The sequence below is a fragment of the Sabethes cyaneus genome, chromosome 2, assembly GCF_943734655.1.
Source record: "Sabethes cyaneus chromosome 2, idSabCyanKW18_F2, whole genome shotgun sequence".
NCBI classification, from domain to species: Eukaryota; Metazoa; Arthropoda; class Insecta; order Diptera; family Culicidae; genus Sabethes; species Sabethes cyaneus.
Window position 1 is genome coordinate 90,281,169 of NC_071354.1, and position 24,729 is coordinate 90,305,897.

General features: G+C 37.9%; 1 protein-coding gene across 1 annotated transcript in view; it reads right to left on the minus strand.

Annotated features, from left to right (window-relative positions):
* Positions 1-1,214: 1,214 nt before the first annotated feature.
* The window catches only part of LOC128735678 (angiotensin-converting enzyme-like), a 28,765-nt gene continuing 5,250 nt past the window's right edge, over positions 1,215-24,729 (minus strand). The window contains exons 2-8 of the mRNA XM_053830162.1: positions 10,286-10,376; positions 10,039-10,215; positions 9,768-9,979; positions 9,103-9,703; positions 8,937-9,045; positions 3,505-3,584; positions 1,215-1,866 (exon numbers count right to left, since the gene is read on the minus strand). Coding sequence (XP_053686137.1) covers positions 1,215-1,866; positions 3,505-3,584; positions 8,937-9,045; positions 9,103-9,703; positions 9,768-9,979; positions 10,039-10,215; positions 10,286-10,376 — 1,922 coding nt within the window. The remainder of the gene's footprint in view (positions 1,867-3,504; positions 3,585-8,936; positions 9,046-9,102; positions 9,704-9,767; positions 9,980-10,038; positions 10,216-10,285; positions 10,377-24,729) is intronic.

Here is a 24,729-nt window from a genome sequence, read left to right on the forward strand (position 1 = left end):
GCTCCATTCTGGTGGTGCTTGATCTATCCGTACGTCCCAGAACCGGTTGTGAAGTCTGTCGATAAAGAAGGGTCAAGTTCTGAATGACGTTTATACCCATGGCTCGGCTTTGCTTTGCTTGCATATAATTAATGTTGTATAACGGTAGTATTTTACAATTGACATAAAGGCGGTAGAAGAAAGTAATGAAATAATGTTGTTGATAGTATCCAGATAGTATACAGTCAGTACGGGACAAGGCGTGAAGGGAAAAAAGCCAAAATTAAGTATGGGAGGGCCATTGAAGTTGCTTAAGAACGTAAGTTGAAAAACGCTTAAGAACTGTTCCTCTTTACCCAAGCGGAAATCGATAATTGGAGCCAATTATTAATGTTTGCATAATTAAAAAATAAACAATTTTTTTTGGTATTGTGAATGCTCAATGGCATAACAGGTTTCATGCCAGACGCCATTATAAATCGCACTGTAGAAATCACTCGACGTGGAGAAGCGCTGTGTGAACAAAGACGTCTTACCTGTCCAAGAGTCTGCTGGAAAAGGCGGCGATACGCGACCAATGTTGCCAATGATAATCGCGCACTGTGACAGCTTCACATAACAGCGTTGCCAACACTTTCGTCGTTAAGGGGGAAGTAGAGTGACTATATATAGAGTCCTGCATGTACCTCACATACATGTATTTCACATCCTCCTCCTTCTCTAAAAAAAAGTATCCCGCTCTAATAAACCTTTGTTCCTTTCAGTTCCTCTAAATATTGAGAAATTTGCAATTTCATATATTTGATCAAATTATTTGGCATATGAAAACTATTATCTCACAGGTATAGTAGTTTTATCTTTGTATTTTGAAATCATCATACGGTAACAGAAAGCTCTGGTTACACACCACAGTAGATCAAAGAACTGGTCGCAGTGGTCCAAGGTCCCCAACAAGGAAAAAAAGGTCTGGTTATATCGGCTTTAAAGATGCTTTATATTTACATTATCGTTGAATTGCTCTTCCATCAAATTAATTTAAAGCGTTAATTATAAGGTAACAAACGTTTTTTTTTCTAACATTCGCTTGATTAAATCGTGTCACATTTGTAAAAGACAGAAAACCAAAGAATGTCCGATTTACCATTTACATCATTCGGATCGAATCAATAAATCAGTTTTAGTTATTTCCCAAAGAGAGCTCCAACTACTTTATTGCTGTTATTTGTTTTGTTTTTTTAATTGAATAATCTATCGACTTCAGACTGCATTTTCCATCCAACTGGAAGATTCCACTTAGTTATAATCTCGTCTAACATCGTACTCAATGGTTTGAAATATTCGATCAGTGGTCGAGACGATATTTCCGTTGCTCCGGTTAAAATCTCCAATACTACGGTCCAATGTTGAGATCCGCCTAATTTCAATGCCTTTTCCAGTAATCGACCTACTCTTTTCGAGCCGTATATATCACAGCGGTGCAGTGGCATTGGCAGTTGGTTTACTGTATGTACATCTCCAAAAATCGATTTTTTACAAAGCCCTTCCAGAATCTGAAAACTTAGAAAGTTTGCCAGAAAGTATCGCACGTACGGTGTGTTATCCGAAAAATGATACTTAGCGGCAGCATCAAACAGATCTTTCCGATCTACCGATGAAGCTGGCCGAATTCCTTGTTCTTTTTGCAGCAAATACCAAAAATACCTGTTTGCATCGTTCTCGAAGTCAACGGTTCCATCGAACAGATCCCACCGGTAACGGTCCATTATGTAGGAGAACGGCAACGCGGGAAGCTTAGTTAGTCCTATCTTCAGCAGTAGACTGTAGTCGAATGAGTTGAGGTTATTGCTGTATTGTGGCTTTAAATATGAAGAGTTCAACAGGCCACAGCTGGAATGTAAAAAAACAAGAAAACTCGATATGATACGCACATTGGAAGTCGATCACAAATGTTCAATTCCAAACGAACCGTAAAAGTTTAAGCGAGCATCCAAAATAAAAAAAGCTTATATTATGATAAAAATCTGATGTAATAACTCTTTACATTTTATTTTATTTATTGTACCAGTCACCAAACGCCCACATAAGTGACCTTATTTATGACTGGAATCTGATTAAATTATAGTACCGATTGTACTGTTCGCAACCGAAAAATTCACCAAGTTGGCGTGAACTTCATCAATGCTTAGAGTAGCTGAAGAGTAAAATTGTCAATCGCAGTCGTAGTCACTGATACCAACAATGGTATGGTAATTGTATACAACTTCTAAAAATTGTTTCGCAATATTGTCGTAAAGTATTATCTGACACTGTGATCTAGTACAGTTACTTCAGTTTACCAGGAGGTCACAGAACAGAAGTGGAAGTAGAGATCCAAACACGTGCTACTTTCTACAGATACTAGCGAACCTGGCGGTAGCGAGTCACTTTTTTCCACGAAAACACACGAACGCATACGAATGCACACGAAAGAATGTGAAACCTGCTGTTCGATTGGCAGCGAGCGTTCTGCTTATATTGCTGTTATTCGCTTCTATACGAAAACCTTCCCAACGAAAAATAAAAACAAAAAAGACTCTGTTACCAGTTTTGATCGCTGAATCGTTCGGACTTCCACTTCTGTTCTGTGACGAGGTATTAGCGATAATATGAGAACTATTTTTAAAAAAACTTTAAAACAAGCACCCTGTTCTCCCAGATTTTGTTACGTCGTTTCTCCGGCTCCGCAATAGCAAGAGAACTCGTAGCGCGCTACCAGCCGGGCTTTATGCTACTACGGATCAAATTTTTACTCTCAGACAATTCCTCCAGAAATTTAGGGACTACAACGTGCCTTCGCATCATATTTTCGTAGATTTCAGGGTAGCATACGATACAGTCGAGCGCGAACAGCTATGGCAGATAATAGGCAGGGGGTTGCGGTAAGGGGATGGACTGTCCTTTATGTCATTCAACATCGCTATTGAAGGAATGATCTTCAGCAAGAGTAACCAACTCCTAGCCTTCGCAGACGACAAATCGATGGCACGTGCTAAAAACTTTAGTGTCGGTATTTTCACCCTCTTTTCTACTTACCTATTATCAATTGATCTGGCTCACTAGAGCCAAAAAATCCGGAAACAATTTATAATTTTCCCTTTGAGAAAAGGCTTAATTGGCACTTTGAGCAAGTGTCATTATTATAACCAGCCTCGGTTAGAGGTTTCATGGTCGGTAAAGCAGAATTTTGCACAAAGTGAGGGTGTGTATGTTTATGTGTTTTTCCCTTACTTTACTACTTTTGCATTACTTATCTCGTTCATAGAACCACGTAATGGAACAAGTTGGAACGGTACAGTCAAATGAATCAAAATAAATCAAGTGATTGTGCCATTCTTGTCTTTGATTTCATTGGTCTATTGAAAAGACTGCCATTATAAAAAAATAATCAATGCCTGAATTCACTATAAAGGTCAAGACAACAAACAAGTGTAAAACCAATTTTATTCTGGCTGTTCGCTTCCTGTTAATAGATTTATAGATTCTCACCGAATTAAATGAAGCGGACTCATTGTAGCTAGATGTATGGTGTCTCCAATACTTTCCTGAAATGCCGAGTTGGTTCCATCCTGTTGAAGAGTTTTAGAATTTATACATTAGGTACACGCTTAAAAAATTTCACTCACGAACGAAAAAGATTAACTCAGAAATGAGTGAGTTTCAACTCAAAAATAAGTGAAAACCGACTCACTTTGACAAAAAGTGGAACAGGCCAAAAATATGAGTAATGGCAATTTTTCAATTCTGAGTAGATTAGGCCGAACTTATAACTGAGTTAAATTTACTCGTAATTTGTTTAAGTACTACTCAATTTTGGGTGAAATGGAACTCTTTTTTGAGTAGATATTGCTCATTAATGAGCTTCTGCGCTGAACTCATAAAAGGAGTAAGAGTTACTCAAAATAGTGTGTAAAAATACGCATGTTTTGAGCTTTTCCACTTTTTGTGAAAGTGGGTCAAATTTTTTAAGCGTGTATATTGCCTAATCTGTCGAATGAACGAATGAACGACCAAATGTAAACTTTGTGTGCCAACCATTCTGTAACCAAACGTTCTAAGCTTTAAAATCTTTTTTATTTTTTTATTGTTCTACTGACACCTTAGCTCTAGAACCCTCTGTACTTTTTTTATATACCGGTATTGTAAAAATGGGAGCGAAAATACTGTCTGGATAGTTCAGGCTTTGTGGCTCTAGCAGCACGTTCCTGGATAGCTATTTGAAAGTTAACCTTTTCTGTCCGCTTGCTTAAAGTTCTTGATGTACGCAACAAACGCAGCGCTGATATTGCATTCGTCCATCATCTTGATATCACTGAGATACGGTTGCGCGTCGCATGTGTCCAACAACGGGAGGAAAAAGTTGGGTGCCGTTATCAGGGCTTCGACCGATCCTTTTTTTCTACCGCAGTCACACCAACGCGCATTCAAATTCACATCGTCCATTTAGAGGTGGAATACGAACGCTATGCATAACACAACTGGCAGTTTGCTCAGTTAAATGCCGATTACACGCTGCAGAACGAACGGGTTCTAAAACTTTTTGACATTTTCGTTTCGATCAAGTTGCCTTTACCGTTTGGAGCAGCGAATGACTGCAAAACAGTCAAATGACTGGCAATCACCACGCTAACGAAAAGCAACCGCACAATCGTATGATTCAATACTACAAAAAAACAACCACTACATGTGCATGGAAGAAGTCGGTCGGACTCCGTCCAATACAAACGATTATTTTGCTTGCGTCGGACCGGCGTCCGGGTGACAAACTATTACTGTGAGCAGCCGATTTGGAGACAAAAAGAGAAACGAAAAAATACGTCACCGTATGCTTCCAGTCAGTTTGCAGTTTATATTCTCAAAGCGCAAAGCAGGGAGATCGACTGTTTGCTTTTGCTGAGATGCCGCATGAATTGTACGACGGCAGCAGCGCAAGCGGCAGATTGACTGGATTAAAAAAAACAGTCAAATGATCGTTCAAAAATCGGAGTTTGAATGCGGGAAGTTCGCATTCACGGCAGTCACATTCAACTTGCGATCCCTTTTCAAGCCCTGCCGTTATACGACTGATGTTTTTGGAGCGTCTTAGTAGCATACGAAACCTGACATTAAATAAAAAGAAAACTATTCCAATTAAATTCTACTATATAATAGATATCAGAATTTCATTGGAATAGTTTTCTTTTTATTTAATTTCAGGTGCCGTTACGACGTCCGACGAGTAGAGAATTCTTCGGTGAAAAAGGCCTTTGTCGAGCAACTTGAATTCCAAGCCTCGGAGTTGCCACCCGGTGGAACCGTCGAAGAGTAATCGACCGTCATCAAGAACGCCTTCATCACGACCAGACATGAAACCTTCGGCAAAGCGCGCAGCGGGCGGAGGGAGTAAGTTTCGTATGAAACTTAAAGGAAGATCGACGAGGGAAGAGAGACGATATCCGGCATGGAGCGAGCTTGTAGGCGGGACAAGAGAGCCTGTGTTGACTCCCTAGCCGAACAAGGGGAAACCGCCGCCGCTAATGGTGATACCCGTTTGTACGATATTTCTCGCCGCCCTAGTGGTGCCAGGAAACATACAAAGATGCCACTGAAGGACAAAGCTGGTCAGCTACTGACTGACCGTACAAAACAGCTTAAGCGATGGACCGAATATTCTGAACAGCTCTTCCGAGTTTCAAATGTCAGAGACCTACAAAACCAGCAGCGTATGACGCCAACAGTTCACCGAATTAATCGTGTCAACTCGGCCGTCGCTGGATGAAATTGTAGCAGCCATCAAGAGTATGAAATCCAATAGAGCGCCAGTGATAGACTGTATTTCAGCCAAAATGCTCAAGGCTGACCCATCTTTTTCAGACCAGATGATGCATCAGCTTTTCAGCAATATATGAGCAACCGCAACTTTTCCACACGGGTAGAAATTTGATTTACAAAACGAGCAAAATGACTCATGATTCCCGGTTTCTAGCTCATGATTTATGAAAATACACCATGAATAAAAATCATGATATCACGAGCTTCTTGCAGTACAACACAACGCATAATCATGAACTATTATTCATGATTTTGTGCTGTCTGATATGGCAGTTCAGTCATGATTTGACATGAACTCACATTTCATGATTTTATGATTTCATTCATGGCATCTGAATCAAATTTCTTTCTGTGCAGTGGACTATATGCAGGGCATATTGGTCAAAGTCCCTAAACAATAAAAAAGAGACCTAACTGAATGCGGTAACTGGCGTGACATATCACTGCTAGGTAATCCTTAGCCGGATCCAGGAGAGGATCAACGCTACTCTTCGGTAGCAGCAAGCTGGAATCCGTGCTGGCCAATCACGTGTAGACCATATCACAACGCTCCGCATTATATTGGATCAGATCAACGGATTCCAGGACTCTGCTGCTGGTGTTCGTTGACTTCGAAAAGCTGTTCGATCGACGAAAATAACTGGGGTGCATTTAGGCGCAGAGGAGTTATAGATAAGCTAGTCCATCTCATCGAGGATCAGTACGAGCCGTTCTCGTGTAAGGTTTTGCATAACGGCGTCTTGTTCAACCCTAATGAGGATTAGGCCGCTTGTTAAGCAAATTCGGTAATCGAATTTAACGAGGCCATCATGCAGCTAAGGAACAACAAGTCAGCTGGGAAAGATGGCATTGGAGCGGAGCCTTATAAAATGGGACCAAAAAAGCTGACCGTTTGTATGCATTGGCTAATTGTTAGACTTTTGGATACGGAACAGCTACCGGAGGAGTGGAAACATGGGGTTATCTGCCCGATATATAAAAAGGGTGACTAGTTGGACTGTGTGAACTATCGAGCGATCACCGTTCTCAATGCCGCCTATAAAATGCTGTCCCAAATCATTTTCCGCCGACTATCACCAATTGCGAACAGACTTGTGGGAACTTATCAAGCCGAAGATCGTCGAAGGTCTGTCTGCAACGGATCAAATATTTACACTGCGGCAGATCCTCCAAAAAGGCCGTGAATACAGAGTTCCCACGCACCATTTGTTCGTTGACTTCAAAGCCGCATATGATACCATCGACCGGAAAGAGCTATGGGAAATCATAGACGAAAACAGTTTCCCCAGGAAGCTCATCAAACTGATTCAATCTACAATGTACGGTACACGGTGCTGTGTTCGGATTTCGGGTGGATTGTCAAGTTAATTCGAATCACACAGAGGACTTCGTCAAGGCGATGGTCTCTCATCCCCGCTGTTCAACGTAGCGCTACAAGGTGTTATGAACCGAGCGAATTTCAACACGCGGGGCACAATCTTCAACAAATCTAGTCAATTCGTCTGCTTTGCCAATGACATGGATATTATCGGCAGAACATCTGCGGCGATGGCTGAACAGTATACCAGACTAAAGCGCGAAGCAGAAAAGATTGGGTCAAAGGTAAATAAGTCTAAAATAATGTACATGCTGGCCAGCGGAACCGAGGCCGACCGACGCCGCTTGGGTGGTAGTATAATGATCGACGATGATGAGTTCGACGAATTTGTCTACGTTGGCTCGCTGGTAACGGCGGACAATGATATCAGCCGGGAGACTCGGAGGTGTATTATCAGCGAAAGTCGTACTTAGTATAGGCTCCACAAGCAATTGCGGTCGAGCAGACTAAACCTCTATACAAAGTGTACACTGTGCAAGATGTTTATTAGACCGATTGTTCTCTACGGACATGAAACATGAATAATTCTCGAGGAGGACTTGCGAGTGCTCGGGGTTTTCGAAAGACGAGTGCTAAGAACGATCTTCGGCGGCGAACAAGAGAACAGGGTATGAAGGCGGAGGATGAACCATGAACTCGCACAACTCTATGGCGAACCCAGTATCCAAAAGGTGGCTAAAGCTGAACGGATATGATAGGCAGGGCATGTGGCAAGAATGCCGGACTACTACCCTACAAAGATGGTGTTCGCCTTAAATCCGGCAGAAACAAGACGACCAGGAGCGCAGCGAGCAAGATGGTTAGACCAGGTGGAGTGAGATCTGGCGGAGAGTACCGTGGATCCTCGTTCACTTGATCGTTTTTAATCTGAACACTTTTTAATTTGAACCCCGCTGGTTTGCACAACGTGCAAATTAAAAATGGTTCAAATGTCATTCTCAACATAACATCGTTTGCTTATGCAGACAATGCACATAAACAGTTGGCTTCGAGGTATGACGCTGGCTTAATAAGCCAGTCATCGTATGTTCGAATCTCGGCTGAGAGAGGCTGTTAGAGTCAATAAGATCGTTGCAACAGGCCCTGCAATTGTCTTGTACTCTAACAGCTGCGGCTGCGAAGTCTGTCGTATAAAAACAGAAGGTCAAGTTTCGATAACGGAATGTAGCACTTAGGCTTTGCTTTGCACATAAACACGATTTGTTTGTACTGATCTAGCGTGTTTAATCTGTTTTAGATTCCGTTTTCCCAACGATTACGATAGAAATCCGATCGGAGAATGAACTATTCGCGGCTTACAACTGCCAACTGAATCAAACCACCAAAACAATAACAAAGAGCAGGGCGGTCACTTCACACAAGTTTTAGCATATTTAAGGTTTCCAGTTGTTCAAATTAAAAACTAACCCCGTTAGTTTGTATGAGGAATCGTTCAAACGAACTGGGGTTCATGGTACTCGGTGTTCGAGAAATTGGAGAGCGGTAGCCCACAACCAAGTTAATTAGAGAAACCTTGTTGAAGACTTAGGAAGCCACTTAGTTAGTAAGTAATTGTATATATTAGTATTGAATTTTTTTTTTTGAGAGTTTAGCATAGACACTATACATTGATCGATATAATGAGTTCTTCTGAATATCGCAAGAGCTAAGAGATAAATTCAACATGAAATAGGATATATTTACAATGTAATGTATATATGTGTTATGTATTATGTATATATTCAACACTTACTTGAAAAATCGTAGGTTGATTTGAGGATAGCATGTAATACATGATATGTCCCATCTCATGAACAATAACGTAAAAATCATCCATCGAACTTCGTGAACAAGCTACCATCCTAAAATTCGTAATGAAAACTAAGTTTTGTTACTTAGTATATGGAGTTACCTCTCACCTATAGTCCTCATGCTCGTACATGTTAGCTGCAGTTCCGTGACATTTGGTTACATTTGCAGTTCGCTCGAAAACGCTTTTCATCCAAAAGGTTTTCGTCATCATCGGTAGTCCCATCGAGGAAAAAAAATCCTCTGCTCTTTTAACCAGTTGCATAGCGCTGCGATTGCTTTCCTTAAAGCTTCGTTCCAGGGTAGCTTCATGGGGTAAAATCGCATCAGCTTGAGTAGCCCAATTTTGACTCCACATATCTCCAGCGATATGTGCTGGTATCAAACCATCGAACTGGTCTACATCTGGAAAGTCTTGCTTTAGCTGATATCTGACGACTGCGTGTAGTTTTTGGTAAAGAGGTTTAACATCGCGCCAAAGCCGCTCAACGATGTCGCGAAGCTTCGGCATTTCCAATTCATCCCGCCACATCTCACCAATATCCTGATAACCAGCTCTGCGTGCTCCGATGTTCATGTAAGTGATTAGCTGCTGATACGGCTTTTTCATCGGAGGACCAACGGCTAACCTCCACGATTCCCAAGCCCAGCTCAATACGGACCCATCGTTCGATGAACAGTTTGCAATTGCTTTAAAATTCTGTAATGATTCTGTGATTTGAATACAGCTGAATGACTGCTTTCAACTTTAATTAATTGTGAACTGTTTAAATACCTCTGGTCATCAGCTGTTCCATATCCGGTTCTCCATTGAGACATGAGGTTACAGCTTGCGAAATGGGATTAATTTGACTTTTGTTTCCAAAATGTGGGTATCGAAAAAAAGTTCGCTTCCAGAGTAGCTTTTTATTACTAAAAGTACTCGTGAGACAAACTTGAGTTCCAGTATAAATACTTTGGATAAATCCTAATAAACTTGCAATATCCCTATAGAAACGATAAGTATTAGTATTACAGCTAAATGAGCTGTAATCCAACGGGAGTACCTTATCTCTTCGTCTGTGTTTTTCGTCGTTCGGCACAGCAGAGTGAGGGCTCTGTCGAAGCTGGCATTGAAGTCTCTGTATGCTTCCCCCCGGCTGCACATTGCCTGCTCCCAGTGAGCTTTACGCACCGTGAGCTGGATTATTTTCTCAATGGTCGCTGTTTGCGTTGAAAGTGTGCTTCCGGCGAGGGTGGTGAAAATTGAGAATAATTGTAAACAGTATAAAGTAACGTCATCATCAATCTTACCTTGCGTCCCAGGCGTACACAGCGGCTTCATGGTTGAGCTGTTTCAATTCCACATTCATTTGGTCAAACCACTGGACAGCAGCATCCGCTTCTGGATAAAAAATGATTAGATGAAAACTGTTAGTGCTATCGTACTAAAGACCTTTTTTGGATAGATAGCTCAGCGAAGTTTATAGTTAAAATTGTGAACATTTTCATTTATTTTATTCCTCTTAAAATCAATCTCTGCATATTAGTGTTGATAGGAGGAAATGCTTATCAACTTAGGGACTATATTGGAACGCTTCATTGTGCCTGATTTTTAATTTCAGGTATAATAAATTTAAGTTTGTCACGAGGTTTTCGAGCCACCGTAAATCTCACATGTGTATAATATTTCTCGATATAAATTTTCAAACTACGGTTCATTATGTAGTACCGTTACCATTATATTTCATTCATAAAAAAGGTGTATTTTGGATCTTAATTTTCTTAATTACTGGCTTTACAAGAAAATTTCCAAATATTCAGATTCATCTCATACAACCGGTGCTTGCATACTGAGAATCGTTTCGTAAAGTAATTTAGCATTGTTTGCTTTCGTGTCTCGCTCGTTGCATTTTTCCGACAGCGGTTGTTTTAGAAGGTCATTTTGAATTCATTTGGGTACACTTAACAATGGTGCGTTTTCTAACCGGAACTTTTATTGAAATCTAATAAACGTGCATTTTAATCGTGTAATCAATTACCTAGGAATATCGCGTGTTATTTCTATCACATGATTATCAAATAACAAAAGCTTGATAGCTTTTATACAGGATACCAAAAAGTATCTCACACAGTCAATGTTTTTGATGAAATATCCAAATAGACACGTTTGTCTCAGGACAGCTTTCGTGCATAGCAACAAATGTCTATCGGTATTTAATAACTGTCCGTGCGCGATTTCGAACGAATCGAATATATGTTGATAGTACTTAAATGATTTCTCATAGTTTTTTTCTTATATCGGTATTTCGGATTTCCATTACCTGATTCGAAATAGTCACTTAATCAAACATGTCCTCAAAACGTACGCGAGATCGAATGATCTTGTGGATGATGCAGAGGGTTCCTCGGTCTCTAGTAACAGCAAGTGTCGGACTAACAGTTCTTTCCCTCCCAAATTGACCTGCAGGCTGGGGCCAGCTTTGCCATTGATCATCATAAAGAACTAGCACGAACAAACAAGACACATCACTGATGGTTCTTACAAAACATTAAAAGTACCTTTTTCGCTAACCGGTTTCGGGTTAGATCCAACCCATCTACGGCCGGATAAGTTGATAAAGAATTAGGCCACCAGAAAATGCACACTGAGTATAATCTGCTACTCCCAAGCATCTAGACCAATCGCGGGCAACTCACGGGCGGTCAAACTATGCTATGCTATGCTCAAAATCAAATTGGCGTTTAATTCGATCAAATTTTTGGTAGTAGCCAGGGTTAGGCACAGAAATTTAATAAGCTGTTATTTAACACTTTTTTCGACCAAAAATTACATGGGTTTTCAGAAAATACAGTCAAAAAACAAAACTCTTTGGACACATTCCAGCGTGTCCCGTTACGACGAGGACCCGACTTTCATTGACATTTTGCTGCCGCTATCAAAAAATACGTTTATAACTAACTTATTAAACAAGTTTTAAATTATGTCTGTTAACCCATTAAGCCCCAGACCTTTCCCAGCAGGGATAGAAAGTTGAAACTTTCAGGAAAATTCTCTTTTAGGTCAACTATGAAAAAACCACTGACCTGTATTTTTAATTTTGACCCTGTGTCTGTTTCCGGGATATTTTAAATAAGCGAAAAATAAGATTTACATTCATTTGTTTACTAAAAAGCAACGACATCAAATGAAACACCGCAGCGAACGAACGAAAACAAACATTCCCGTTGCAAATTTTGAATATCGTTCCTTCCTAGTGTTGCGTTTTCGCAACGCAAAGCTTCAAACCTATCTGAAAATTACAAAAATAATCAAAATTATGAAACAAAGTTTTTTTGGCAAGCAACCGATTCTTACTAACACTGATTGATAGGTCAGGCGTTAATAGATATAAAATCGAGTTTTATGAACATTTTTCCTTAACTGTCTGAAAAATAGCAAAACCTGTTGTTTTGTCACAGCTGTAATTATGTTACATGTAACATCTGACCTTTGAGCAAAAACAGGTCGATTAGATTTTTTTCCAATCTTTCTTTGTTTCTCAGGGTCCAAGTTGATATCTTCAACCGGGTCTTCTCTAGAAACGAATGAAAGTGCGTTGCGTTTTCGCAACGCTGGGAGTTAAATGTCCTTCTAACGTAGTATTTACTTTTTGATTTAGATTGTTCTTTAGCTAGGTATAACAAGTTATCGCAGAAATACCACTTTTTTCACCATATTTTAGTATGTGTACACTTCAAAGTGCTAATTATTAAACGCTCTATATGTTAATTGTGTTGAGAACTGCGTTTTTTTTGTAGTTCAATAATCACTGGTTCACATCCAGTATAATATGAGTTGAAATATGCAGGTTTAAATACTGATTTCTTGATGTACAAATGCGTGGAATGTGTCTTAGGACAGGGCCATTCCACGGAAAATTTACAATTTCTTTTTCTCGGTGAAATATTTTTTACCATCTTTGTTAAAAAAATTAAGATACTTTTTTTTGGAAATCGCAAGATATGATTTTTTTTAAGTATTGTAATATTTTTTTTTCAAATGCTGATTGTAAACATAGTTTCCAGGCTCACCAAACTCAATTGATTCATTGTTTCGCGTGCTGTTTGGTATGTAGCGTCTTCCTGTTGAAACCATATATCGGCCTCATCCCGCGTATATATTTGAGTCAAAAATTCCATAGTTATCGTTCTGTCGACAGTAACTAGCGGACATCTTCATCTTTAAAAATATGCGGACCAACAATTCCACTGACACATGAATCCCACCAAAGCAAGTTTACTTTTCTGGGTGTGGCTCATTATAACACATCACATCATTCATCAAATTAAGTCTAATGCACATTTACCAAAAATTCTTCATCATTGTGTTATTCGAATAACACAATCTTAATTGTTGAGAACGGCGACGGATCGACAATTTTATGTACTTACCTACACTGGCGGCCGCGGGAGCAGTATTCTTCTCTGTAGGGACTTTTTCGAAGACATATCCATGCGTCGGACCAATCTATATCTATAAAAAAGGATTTCTGTCTGTCTGTCCGTATGTTGCTTATAGAATCGAAAACTACTGAACCGATCGGCGTGAAAATTTGCATATAGGGGTTTTTGGGGCCAGGGAAGGTTCTTATGATGGTTAGAGACCCCTCCCCCCACTGAAAGGGGGGGCTCCCATACAAATGAAACACAAATTTCTGCATAACGCGAGAACTAATCAAGCAAATGGAACAAAATTTTACAGGTGAGTGTTTTTAGAGACAAGAACTTTTTCTATGGTGAATTAAGACCCCTCCCCACTTTAGGAGGGGGGGCTCCTATAGAAATGAAATACAATTTTCCTCATAACTCGAGAACTAATCAAGCAAATGGAACCTAATTTTGCATGTGGAGGTTTTTGGAGGCAAAAATATTTTCTATTGTGGGCAGCTCCCCGCAGAAATCACTACTGTCTAGGTTTATTTGTTTTCCTAGGTCTACCTGGGTTTCCTGGAACAAGCGACAGCGAGTAAGGAGAGGATCGCGATTTTTTTTGACTTAGACTACTTTGTCCATTGAATTGAGCTTTTGTAGTAAATGGTAGTCGCGAAATGGTACTTTCCACAAAAAAATTTTCCGTGAAATGGTACATTCCGCTTAAGGTTTTTCGCAAAATGATATTCGGCGAAATTTTGTACAATCATGGCGAATATTACTATCCGCTTTCTGGCTATGCAATGAGGGGACAGGGGAGTTGTTTTCTACTTTAGTGTGAGGAAAAATTGCAAATTTGTATATTAAACTACCCATTCCTGGTAACTAATAAGCATTAACATAAGCAGCAAATCAGCGTATCTGGCATTTTATAATGCACGTTGTTGTATATTAGCTTTTTGACTGCATAGGTGTTGTAAATTGGCATCCAAAATTGTATTCAAATTCTTCGTGTCGGTAATTAGCTGTAAATTAGCATTGTCAGCACTATAAGAAGGTTAGCAGTAAAGTGGTTGTATATTTTGCCAAAATAGCATTTAAGTAGCATTTAAGGCGACTTAAATGCTTATTGGCCTACATTTAAATAGCATTGGTGATACTTATTGGTTACCTGGGATGCTTTCATAGTTACGTAACTGCCAAACTGAATCATCTAAGGTTGAACTCCTCAGAAACTTGCAAAACTCGAGATTATGACAAAGATCATCCTAGATTCATGATTTATGTACAACACAGGTTAATTTGTGGCAATACGAAGTTTGTCGGGTCAGCTAGTAGAGTATAAAAACCCGAGTGAATTATGTCAAATGTACTTTTCAGCTTTCAGAAAACAAAGTTTGAAAACCAAAATTCCAAAAAAAAGATTCCTCATACTGTAAAATTGTTCACGTCGTTCAAAACAGTACAAACTACTTGAAATAACAATGTCTTTAGGGGTACCTGGGGTAATAAGCACCATCGTGGCAAAATGCACCCCCACCGTTTCTAAGCTAAAATGCATTTTAAAAACAAAAAAGTAATTCTGCCAGTTAAATCGATGTTTACTTTGGGTACTGTGTTAATTTGGTAGTTCTATCTAACAAGGAAACGTAAATAACAACAAAAATATGTTTTTTATAAATAAACTGTAACTTTTTGCTTCATTTCGCTAACACTGTTTAACTACACTGAGAATATTAATAACCGGTAAATGTTATAATTCGATTGATTGTTGTTCGAGCTACACAATTCTGATAAAACATTGAAGTTTAGATATTTATTACTTTTGTTTTAACCAAGAATATTTTTTGTGTAAGTTTGGGGCAAAATGCACCATCAGCAAACATGCTTTATTTACTTTGCTTCTTTTAAAAATTGATACGTAATTACGTCGGAATGTATAATATGTTGTTAGGTACTGTTAAACAACTGCAGTCAGCACTAAAGGCTGTTAAATACTGTGTTTCAAAAGTTATTCTACTTGGGTACACGAAATTGCAAAGTAAACACACCTCCAATAATTCTGCTTCCTTCCCTCGCTTAGGAAGTGTAATACAGCATTTAGTGAAAATTAAAAACGACTTTGTCAGTTAGCAAGCACGAATTGTATTACAGTTATTGAATTCATTGAATATATTCCTAATAATTGCTGCAAAACATGCATGGGTGCATTTTGCCCCGGCTAGGTGAGTTTTCAGACTTTTGCCTCAGTATCAAAAATCACATTGCACGCCGTTTTCACAAAAGTTTTCAGCAAGATTTTTTTTTTATTTCATGTGTGAACTCATTACTGCGACCAGTATAGTTGATCTATTGTAATATCGCCCGGGTGTTTGCTGTATGACGTGCACTGCATTTCTTTTTGCTATAATCGCTATTGAGTGAGCGATATGCTTATTAAATTTTATGCGTGCTTGCGTGTATTGGGGTTTACCCTTCCTTCAAAGCTTAATCTACTTTACCCACTTATTCCTCGCTGCCAGCACTATCCCATATTATAGCCGTCCCTGGCGAGGACTCATTCGTACCTCTGACCAGTACACTTAACTATAGGAGGGACATTTTCACTGTTAAGAGGCTTCAGAGGGTAAATAAAGAATTCAGCACGAAGGAAGGGTAAATGGAGGGGCCTGAGAATAAACCCATGCTAAAGTCACTTGACATCGAATGGTTTGATTCTACTAAGATTCGAACCCACGACCACTCGCTTGTCAAAGCAGACTCGGTAACCTTGCGGCTACGGAGCCCCCCTTTCAGCATGATAGCTACAGAAACTTTTAACTAATATTCATGAGATTATGCTCAGTATATAGGATTGGTATTAGTTTTAATCTTTAACAAGGAAAATCCACGATTTCCTTAAACGATGCATACCCTACTCTACCACTTTTATCATTTTTGTATCGACTTATGGTGGTCAAGTAATTTTGTATTTTATGACGCACTCGACGCGAGATTGAGAGTTGTGGGTTCAACTCCCACCTGTGAACATACAGTGAATTATTTTTCACAGTTTGCTTATCATTTTTTCCAGTTCATCTATTGTTCGCTCTTCACAAAAAACACATTTACTCCCTCATAAAGTAACTGAAGTAATATTTGTTTTTGCTTTTCACCTATTTGTTGCAATGTTAATCACATGATTTTTCGTACTTATTGAATTAAAGTAAAACCGTTGAATCCACGTGTTTGAAATGGATTTGCTGATTCGCAATAAACTTGCGAATCAGTACGGCAGATGAAGCATACTGTTGCCACAATCACGCGATCATAATTACAATTAATTTAAATGAAACTCACCGATCGTTGACTTGAAACTAATTCTACCGGATATTAATCCATCAGTATTGTCTCCATTGGAATAGTCCAATCCAGATGAGAATATAACATAGCTACTTAAAACACTGATAACGGAAAAAAGAGACATCCTTGCAGCAAACTGATTGTGCGTTACACTTGCCAACTACTACTGGAACTGGCAACGACGCTCCCTATCACTTATATTGCAGCATGAAAAACGTACTCATGCGCAGTACCTACCGATTGGACATTTCAAATTTTTAATCCGCCCGGCAGCTATGTGGCTATCGAGACTTGGTATATGGCATTTCTTTAAATTTAAAGATGAACTGTGTAGTCTTAATGCAACATTAAAATAAACTTCGATCATGGAGGCAAAACAGTAGAAATTCGCAATCAAAATCAAGTAAAATAAATAATGCATGGCGACAGATAGGTTTAGATGTCAAATAATTAGAGAACATAACTTCTCACTTAGTGAACGGGCTTACAAATTTGTTATCTTTTTGCTCCTATCACTGGCATATATTTATTACACATTGGTACGGTAGGCGGTAAATGTGAACTTGCATGTGCAATGATTAGCGAGCGAAAAAGCAAGTTTTTAAATAATTATGAAGATAAAAGATATCGACATCGTCTGTGAACGAGATCTTTTTAAAAATTAAATTACTGGTAAGGAATAATAAACAGTAAAATTTATTAACGGAAAATGTGAAATATTCTGATGCAAATAAAATTACTTAAAATTACGTAGTAGGATATGAAAAGGGGAACACAAGATGAAGTAACGCATAACATAGCTCATATTATCCCAAGTTTCGACCTATAGCACATGCACGTGGTCATCTAGAAATACTTCATGAATAATACACAACTACAAAGTTTTAAATGCATTTAGTAGTCAATCCAAGCAATTAAAAGTTCGAGTTTCATTTAAGAAATTTGGAAGTTCATATTTGGTTCAAATTTAGTTCCACAGAACTTTCTTACTGAACAACCAGACGCGAGATTTGTAAACCAAACTTGATTCGCAATAAAGTACAGCTAATATCTGTAGCAACTTGAAAGTTCAACATGCAACTTGAAAGCAACTAAGAGTTCGGATAATGGTGTCTAAGGAAAGTTAACAAGCTTTATGTCTATGGATCTATAGGTTGCTAAACAACTTTTCCTGTAATTAGCCGAACGCCAAAGTTACCTTGATTTCGCTGCAAAGAGCGCTAAGCAGCTTCTAAAGAAACTTTGTAAAAATTTATAAAATAGCACTTTAAGTTCTATTTTTATACTTTTCTATTTTTTACCTCCGCCTCCTTTTAACTTCTATAAAGTCTGTTCATGCGATTAGGGTAGACCATATAAAAAAAACTCTTACTAACACCTACCGCTGCTGGATTTGAACCCGAGCGTTCCACGTTGAAGCCTATACTAATGCATTGCGCCATCTCTGACGCCGCTAGTGACATGAGTATTGCCGATGAGTTGTTCTTGAGTTTAAGTTCGTATTGGGCTGTGGTAAATGAGAAATTAGCACATCGAGTAAAATCGATTCAAATCGTATATTCCAGCAACGGAGCAGTGGAATGCATCTAAGTCACCGAAAGAGAGTACTCGAATTCAAATCGCCGAGGTTTGGTTGGTGGTTGTATGGTAAGTTACAATAAATTAATATTTATAAAAATCAGTCGATTATAATAATTGGTATTGGCTATCACTATTACCGAAATTAAATGCCTTAGGTTAAATCGGAAATATCTTAAATCTACAAAACAGGAAGAAGTGGGAAAATTCCCCCAATCGTTTTTATTTTTAAGATTATTGGAGTTTCTTATTAAGCTGAACAGTGTTCTATATAGCGACTTGAGTGAACTTTTTGCGAACTTTCTAGTTCTGTTAGAAGTTGCTTTGTATTCCCTTCGATGTTTAATCATCAAATACGAACTTGAAAGTACGGTTAATTACTTAGAAATTCAGCTGAATAGAGTTCTATTCATGATCATTTCGTTGGCTGATTAAACCAAAAAATCCCCTTTTATCGGAACTTTTGGTTACTTGGGATGGGACAGAGCTTTCAGCGGCAGTATGTTAAGTATGCTAAATCACACTACACTCACCTTACCATTCTTGATCCCAATTGTGTTTAACTGAATCAAACGCCGCCTTAAAATCCACAAACAAATGACGAGACTGCAAGTTGTATTCCCGGAACTTTTCTAGGATCTGCCGCAGAGTAAACATTTAATCCGTCGTTGAGTGTCTCTCGCGAATACCAGCCTGGTGCCTCTCTGTGCTTACTCTGATGCACAGTAGCAGTGAGCATGTTACTACTGGCCATTTGACGTTTGGTATTGAAGCTGTTAATGTGTCTTTTGCCACCTGTACGCGTCGTACCTGCCACCTCCCTCACAGTACATTTATGATTTAATCATTTATTTATTTACTCCTTTATTGTTACCAATAGGGAAAACTTGCCCTAATGGACCTTAATATCTAAAAAAACGTCGAAACAAAGATAAATTTTAAACATATCATCCGTTGTGAAAAATTGAAATCTGACGAAACTCGAACGAACGCTGCATACAAGTGACGGTGCTTTTCGCAATGCAGTTGGTCCGACGAAACGTAGTTTTAGTAACGTCTGCAATAATCTCGTTGGTGCATTCAGGTTGATTTGCGAAAATTGGTGGAGTAGTCGATGTTGGATGTTAGGATATCCGAAACATGCCATTGAGTTTATAGTTGAAGTGTATCGGTTGATTTTTTCTCGTAAATGTGATTACAGAACATTTGGTCGGATGTAGTAGCATACAAGTGCAACAGAAGTTGTTGAAGTAACAAAACATCACCAGCCTTTGGATCGTTGGGTTGGTGAACGGCTGGATAATGCGCAAAACAGACCCCATAGTGGTCCTTTGGCTCTTAGCCAGAAACTATTATCCCTACCTGCTCGCGGTACCAGCCGGAATACGAGCAACCTTAGCAGAAATCGGGTGGAAACTAAGGTTGTATACTAACAGAGTAACAGCGAAGGAAGCACAGTATTGTCTTGGCACTATAAGATGTCAGCCCTATCGCTAGGCTCGGTAGCGTAGCCCTAGTATGGCTACCTACCAACATTTAACACACTAAAGACAATCAACCCGGTCAACACTGAATGTAACACAATGTTGCTGTTATGTAACACAGAAGCAACATTGTAATGTAACAAAGTTATGCACCAAGTTATGACTCATGCACCTTCCAGTATTGGACAAAAGGTAGGAGTCAAAATGACTACTTGTCAAGCATAGCTACCAATACCCCCCCCCCCCTTCCTTTCCGCCCCACCTTCACCACACAAATTTTCATTTCTTTCCCTACCGTCCCTTCATCAATTGTAGAACCATCGTTTCAAAAAAAAAAAAAAATATTAATATATATGTATGACCGCATTTCAAGGTCAAGACTAAAAACTTGAGATTAGCCTGTAACAAAGTTATCAAAATTTGACGTAACATTTAAATAAAAAATGGTAGCATTGTTACGTTAAAAGGTTACCTGTAGGTTATGTAACAATAACATTAAGTTTGTTACATTACAAACTTAATGTTCTTGTAACATAACCTACAGGTAACATTTTAACGTAACAATGCTACCATTTTTTCATTTAAATGTTACGTCAAATTTTGATAAAAGTTGTAATGTTACACATTTAATGTTATTGCTACATAACCTACAGGTAACATTTTAATGTAACAATGCTACCATTTTTTATTTAAATGTTACGTCAAATTTTGATAACTTTGTAACATTACAATGTTACTTAACAGCAACATTGTGTTACTTTCAGTGTTGACCGGGTAATTACTATATATAGTTTCCTTGTGTAATGTTACAAAGTTATCAAAATTTGACGTAACATTGAAATAAAAAAAATGGTAGCATTGTTCGTTAAAATGTTACCTGTAGGTTATGTAACAAGAACATTAAGTTTGTAATGTAACAAACTTAATGTTATTGTTACATAACCTACAGGTAACATTTTAACGTAACAATGCTACCATTTTTTTATTTAAATGTTACGTCAAATTTTGATAACGTTGTAATATTACAATGTTACTTCTGTGTTACTAAACAGCAACATTGTGTTACTTTCAGTGTTGAACAGCGTGTGTTCACCACAGAGGTGCTGGACAAAATAGACTGCAAACCCCCCTTATTAAGCTAGCGACATGGGTTGGGTTATTTTTAGACACCAACTGTGCCTCTTCCTTCGTCTACGTGCCTCTTCCTTCGTCTACTGTAGAACCACCGACCGAGAAGTTTAATCTAACTTTGTTTTTACTGGCGGGACGACGACACTATGCAGGCCCTTGCGACTTACAAGGCACTGCGTGTGACGTTTGATGCTTACCGAATGAAACTGGTACTGGTATATCGATACTTGTCAAACTGTACCAAAATCTGCAAAAATAACGGAATATCTAAAGTTTCCACCACTATAGGTACTACCACAACTACTCGAGAATCTACCCTACATGAATTAAAAGGAATCGAATAATATTGTACCTTGCAGAAATTTTACGAGTCCTACGCAAATACGTTTTTTAATAATAATTATCCTGTACCTACTAAACACAGTGAAACTATGCTTGTCAAGCAAGGAGGGGTGCAGTGGGGAGGCAATAACGACCAACTGATGGTTTAAATTGCTAAATTGCAAATATCTGTGGTAAACGCAGAAAATAACCACGCTAATAATTTTCGCGTGGGACTCTAAATAGGTGGAAACTCCGCAATAAATGATTTGGAATCTAAATGTACTTTTTATTTGTCGATTATTTAAGGAACAAAGATTGGTGACGGAGGCCTGAATATATGTAAAGTCTCGAAAATACTAGGTGAATTGACTATGTAGCTGCTAGTAAATGCGCTTGCAAGCTAATCGTAAACTGCGTGAGTTTATGATCAGCTTTTAAGTGCACTTGCTAGCAGTTAGTCAGTTGCATAGTATTTTCGAGGCTGTACATACATTCTGGTGGCAAGTATTATTGAGGTGTCACAGTTAAGTATTTTTTGTGACGTTACAAAAACATTTATATTGTTACATAACAGAAATAATAGGATTGTTACATAACAATGGCAATAATGTAACGTAACGTTACATTGCTTTAATGTTATTGCAATGTTACATAAACATTATCGCAATGTTACATTGTAATACAACAATGTTATGTAATAAAGTGGGAAATTTCAACCATCCTGTTACTTTCAGGTTACGTAACTACAACCTCACATCATAAACATTACCGCAATGTTACATTGTAATGTAACAATGTTATGTAAAAAAGTGGGAAATTTCAACCATCATGTTATTCTCAGGTTACGTAACTTCAACGTCACATCATAACAGAGTTACGTAACAATCTGGTTAACGTTATGTAACAATGTTGACCGGGAAGGGAAGTCTACTCGGAACATTTGACATGGACAACGGAGACGAAATAAGGGCATGGAATGAAAACTTGGTACCTGGAATGGAAACTTGCTACACTCAAATCTCGTCCCCACTATTGAGGGGATGTAAAAAAATCGGTCGTCAAAAAGATGGGTATTAATGAAAATTGAAAATAAAAATGGTGATAAAAGCAGCTGCTTTGTTGCTCATAAATGAGAAATTTTTCATGCCGCGCTCGGTTTGTAACTTGAAAGTTGGAAAATTTTAACGCTCCAGTTATTTTTGCTAGATTATTGAAAAATTATATTAATAAAAAAAATTAATGATTTCATGAAGAAGTTGATAGCTACCAAATTTTTAACTAATTGTGGCAAAAAGGCTTTTATATGTCATTTATTTAAAAAGATAAGATCACTAATAGTATTGCATAATACCATATTTATAAGCGCCCATATGCAATTAACTATAATTTCAAAAGTAATCAAAATAGCCCTGTTCGCCATTTTTTCAATGGTTTTATCCAAATCAACCCGAAAGCGCTTATTAGACTAACATTTCTTGCACAAGACAAAGAAAAATTTTCCAAGAGCGCGATAAGTTCATCAATACTTATTGTATTCTTGAAGAAGACAAGTTGCGCTTGAATAAGAATTGTTTGAATTACTTGAGGGCACCAAGTTTTTGCAAGATAACCATTCTAGTATAAACAAAGAAAACATCAACGAAGTATCGACGTAACGTGTTGTTTGTGCTGTTTGGACTGCACGACAGTTCCAAGCGTTTAATTTACAAATAGTATTGGTACAACTGTTTTTAAAAATTATGCTTCAACTGCTTCAGTGCCTTCAAACATTTTCCATACAAAGACATCTGATTTATGAACTCTATATTTAATTTAAAAACTTGATTTAATCCACCTAGTGGTGAAAAGAACCTTTGTTATACGGTCTTACTTGCTATTTAAGAGAGAAATCGACACGTCTTCGGAACATAATTCATCTATTGGTTAACGTTGCGTAGTACGTTGGTTTACATAAAATTTTTGGAAATTGAATAAGTTCACAAAATTTGAACAAAATAAGAGCACTTACAAATTTTGATAGATCCTTTTTCCATGAAATTGCGGAGTCAATTGTTATTAATGTGAGTAAGTGCAAGTAAAAGTTAGTTGTAAGGGGAAATACTATTCTTTAACATATACATTGCGTAGTAAAGGTCTAGTTTATAGGTTTTTGAACTATGCATAATTTCCTGTAATGCCATTCTATTTGTTTCACATCAATAAAGTTTTCTTGAATAAATTTCATCAATTTGTATTAACCTTCGGTTAGTCATGCTGTGGTATTTTGTAAAACACATGTAGGTTTTTGAATGCCATATTGTTATAAAGTTACAAATCGTTGTTTAACTAACGTATATTCTTCAATAAACTTGTTATGAGCAAAATGTCATAACAGCATGTGAGGTGTACCGCAATTGGCTCCAACCGGAAAATAGAAAAACTGATTTTACAAATTCATATACAGTAGGATATCGAATTAGGCAACAAAAGCGTGTCGCCTATGTTGCCAAAATCGAAACCGTGCCAAAATCAAGACCCTTTTTCGATATGAAAAAAATTAATGTAAATGCGTTAGAAATTGACTAAATATCATTAATCAACGATTGTGTTTATGTTTAAAAACATTTTATGTTTAAAAAGTCCGCCAATAGCTATCCGTCCGGTGTAAATAAGTTATTGACACCCTGCGGTAAGACGTAGTCCTACGGCAATAAAAATATTATTGTTCTAAACCACATAACTTTTTTTCATGAACATACTGAGGGCATCATTTTTACGTCATGTAAAGCATGTATGCAGACACTGATTGATATTTAAGCATAATTTTGGAAGTGAAATATCTTGTGTGGCCAAAAACGAATACTTTTGTTGCCAAAATCGAGGCATGCCAAAATCGAAATCCAACTGTACAATAAATAAGGTTTTTCTATCTTCGCTGAATAGATAGAAGGTTGCTGTCTTTAGCCAAACTTCTTGTAATGATATGTTCTAAAACTTTGCAGAACTCGTCAATGTGTTATATTGAAACTGAAGAAAAATAATTTTTTTATTTCACTTTAAGGGGGATTAATCAAAATTTAAATTCTACCAGACGATAGAGCTTTCAATTTCAAGAAACTCTTCCAATAGTTCGATAAATCTAAAACCAAGTTTTCCCAGTCAAAACTCTAATGCGCTCGTTTTTTGGTTTTGGGCTATTGTGCGCGCGAGTAACCGTGTTAAAAAGTTGGCGCGAGTGTTCGAGGGTTAATATCTTTTGACCGGCAAAACCAATTCTTATGAAATTTTGCAGATACATTCACAGTGTCAAAACCTTTCGTTTGATACTAAAATAATTGAAACTTGATAAATTGTCTTAGTTAAAATTATTATAAATTATTGTTAATTTTGATGTATGGTACACGATTGTCCATAACTTTCAAATTAAACGTCCAATCAAAAAACAAATCAATAGTGATCTATTAAGCTATATTGCCTTTCAAATGAGACTAATAGCGCAAAAATCGG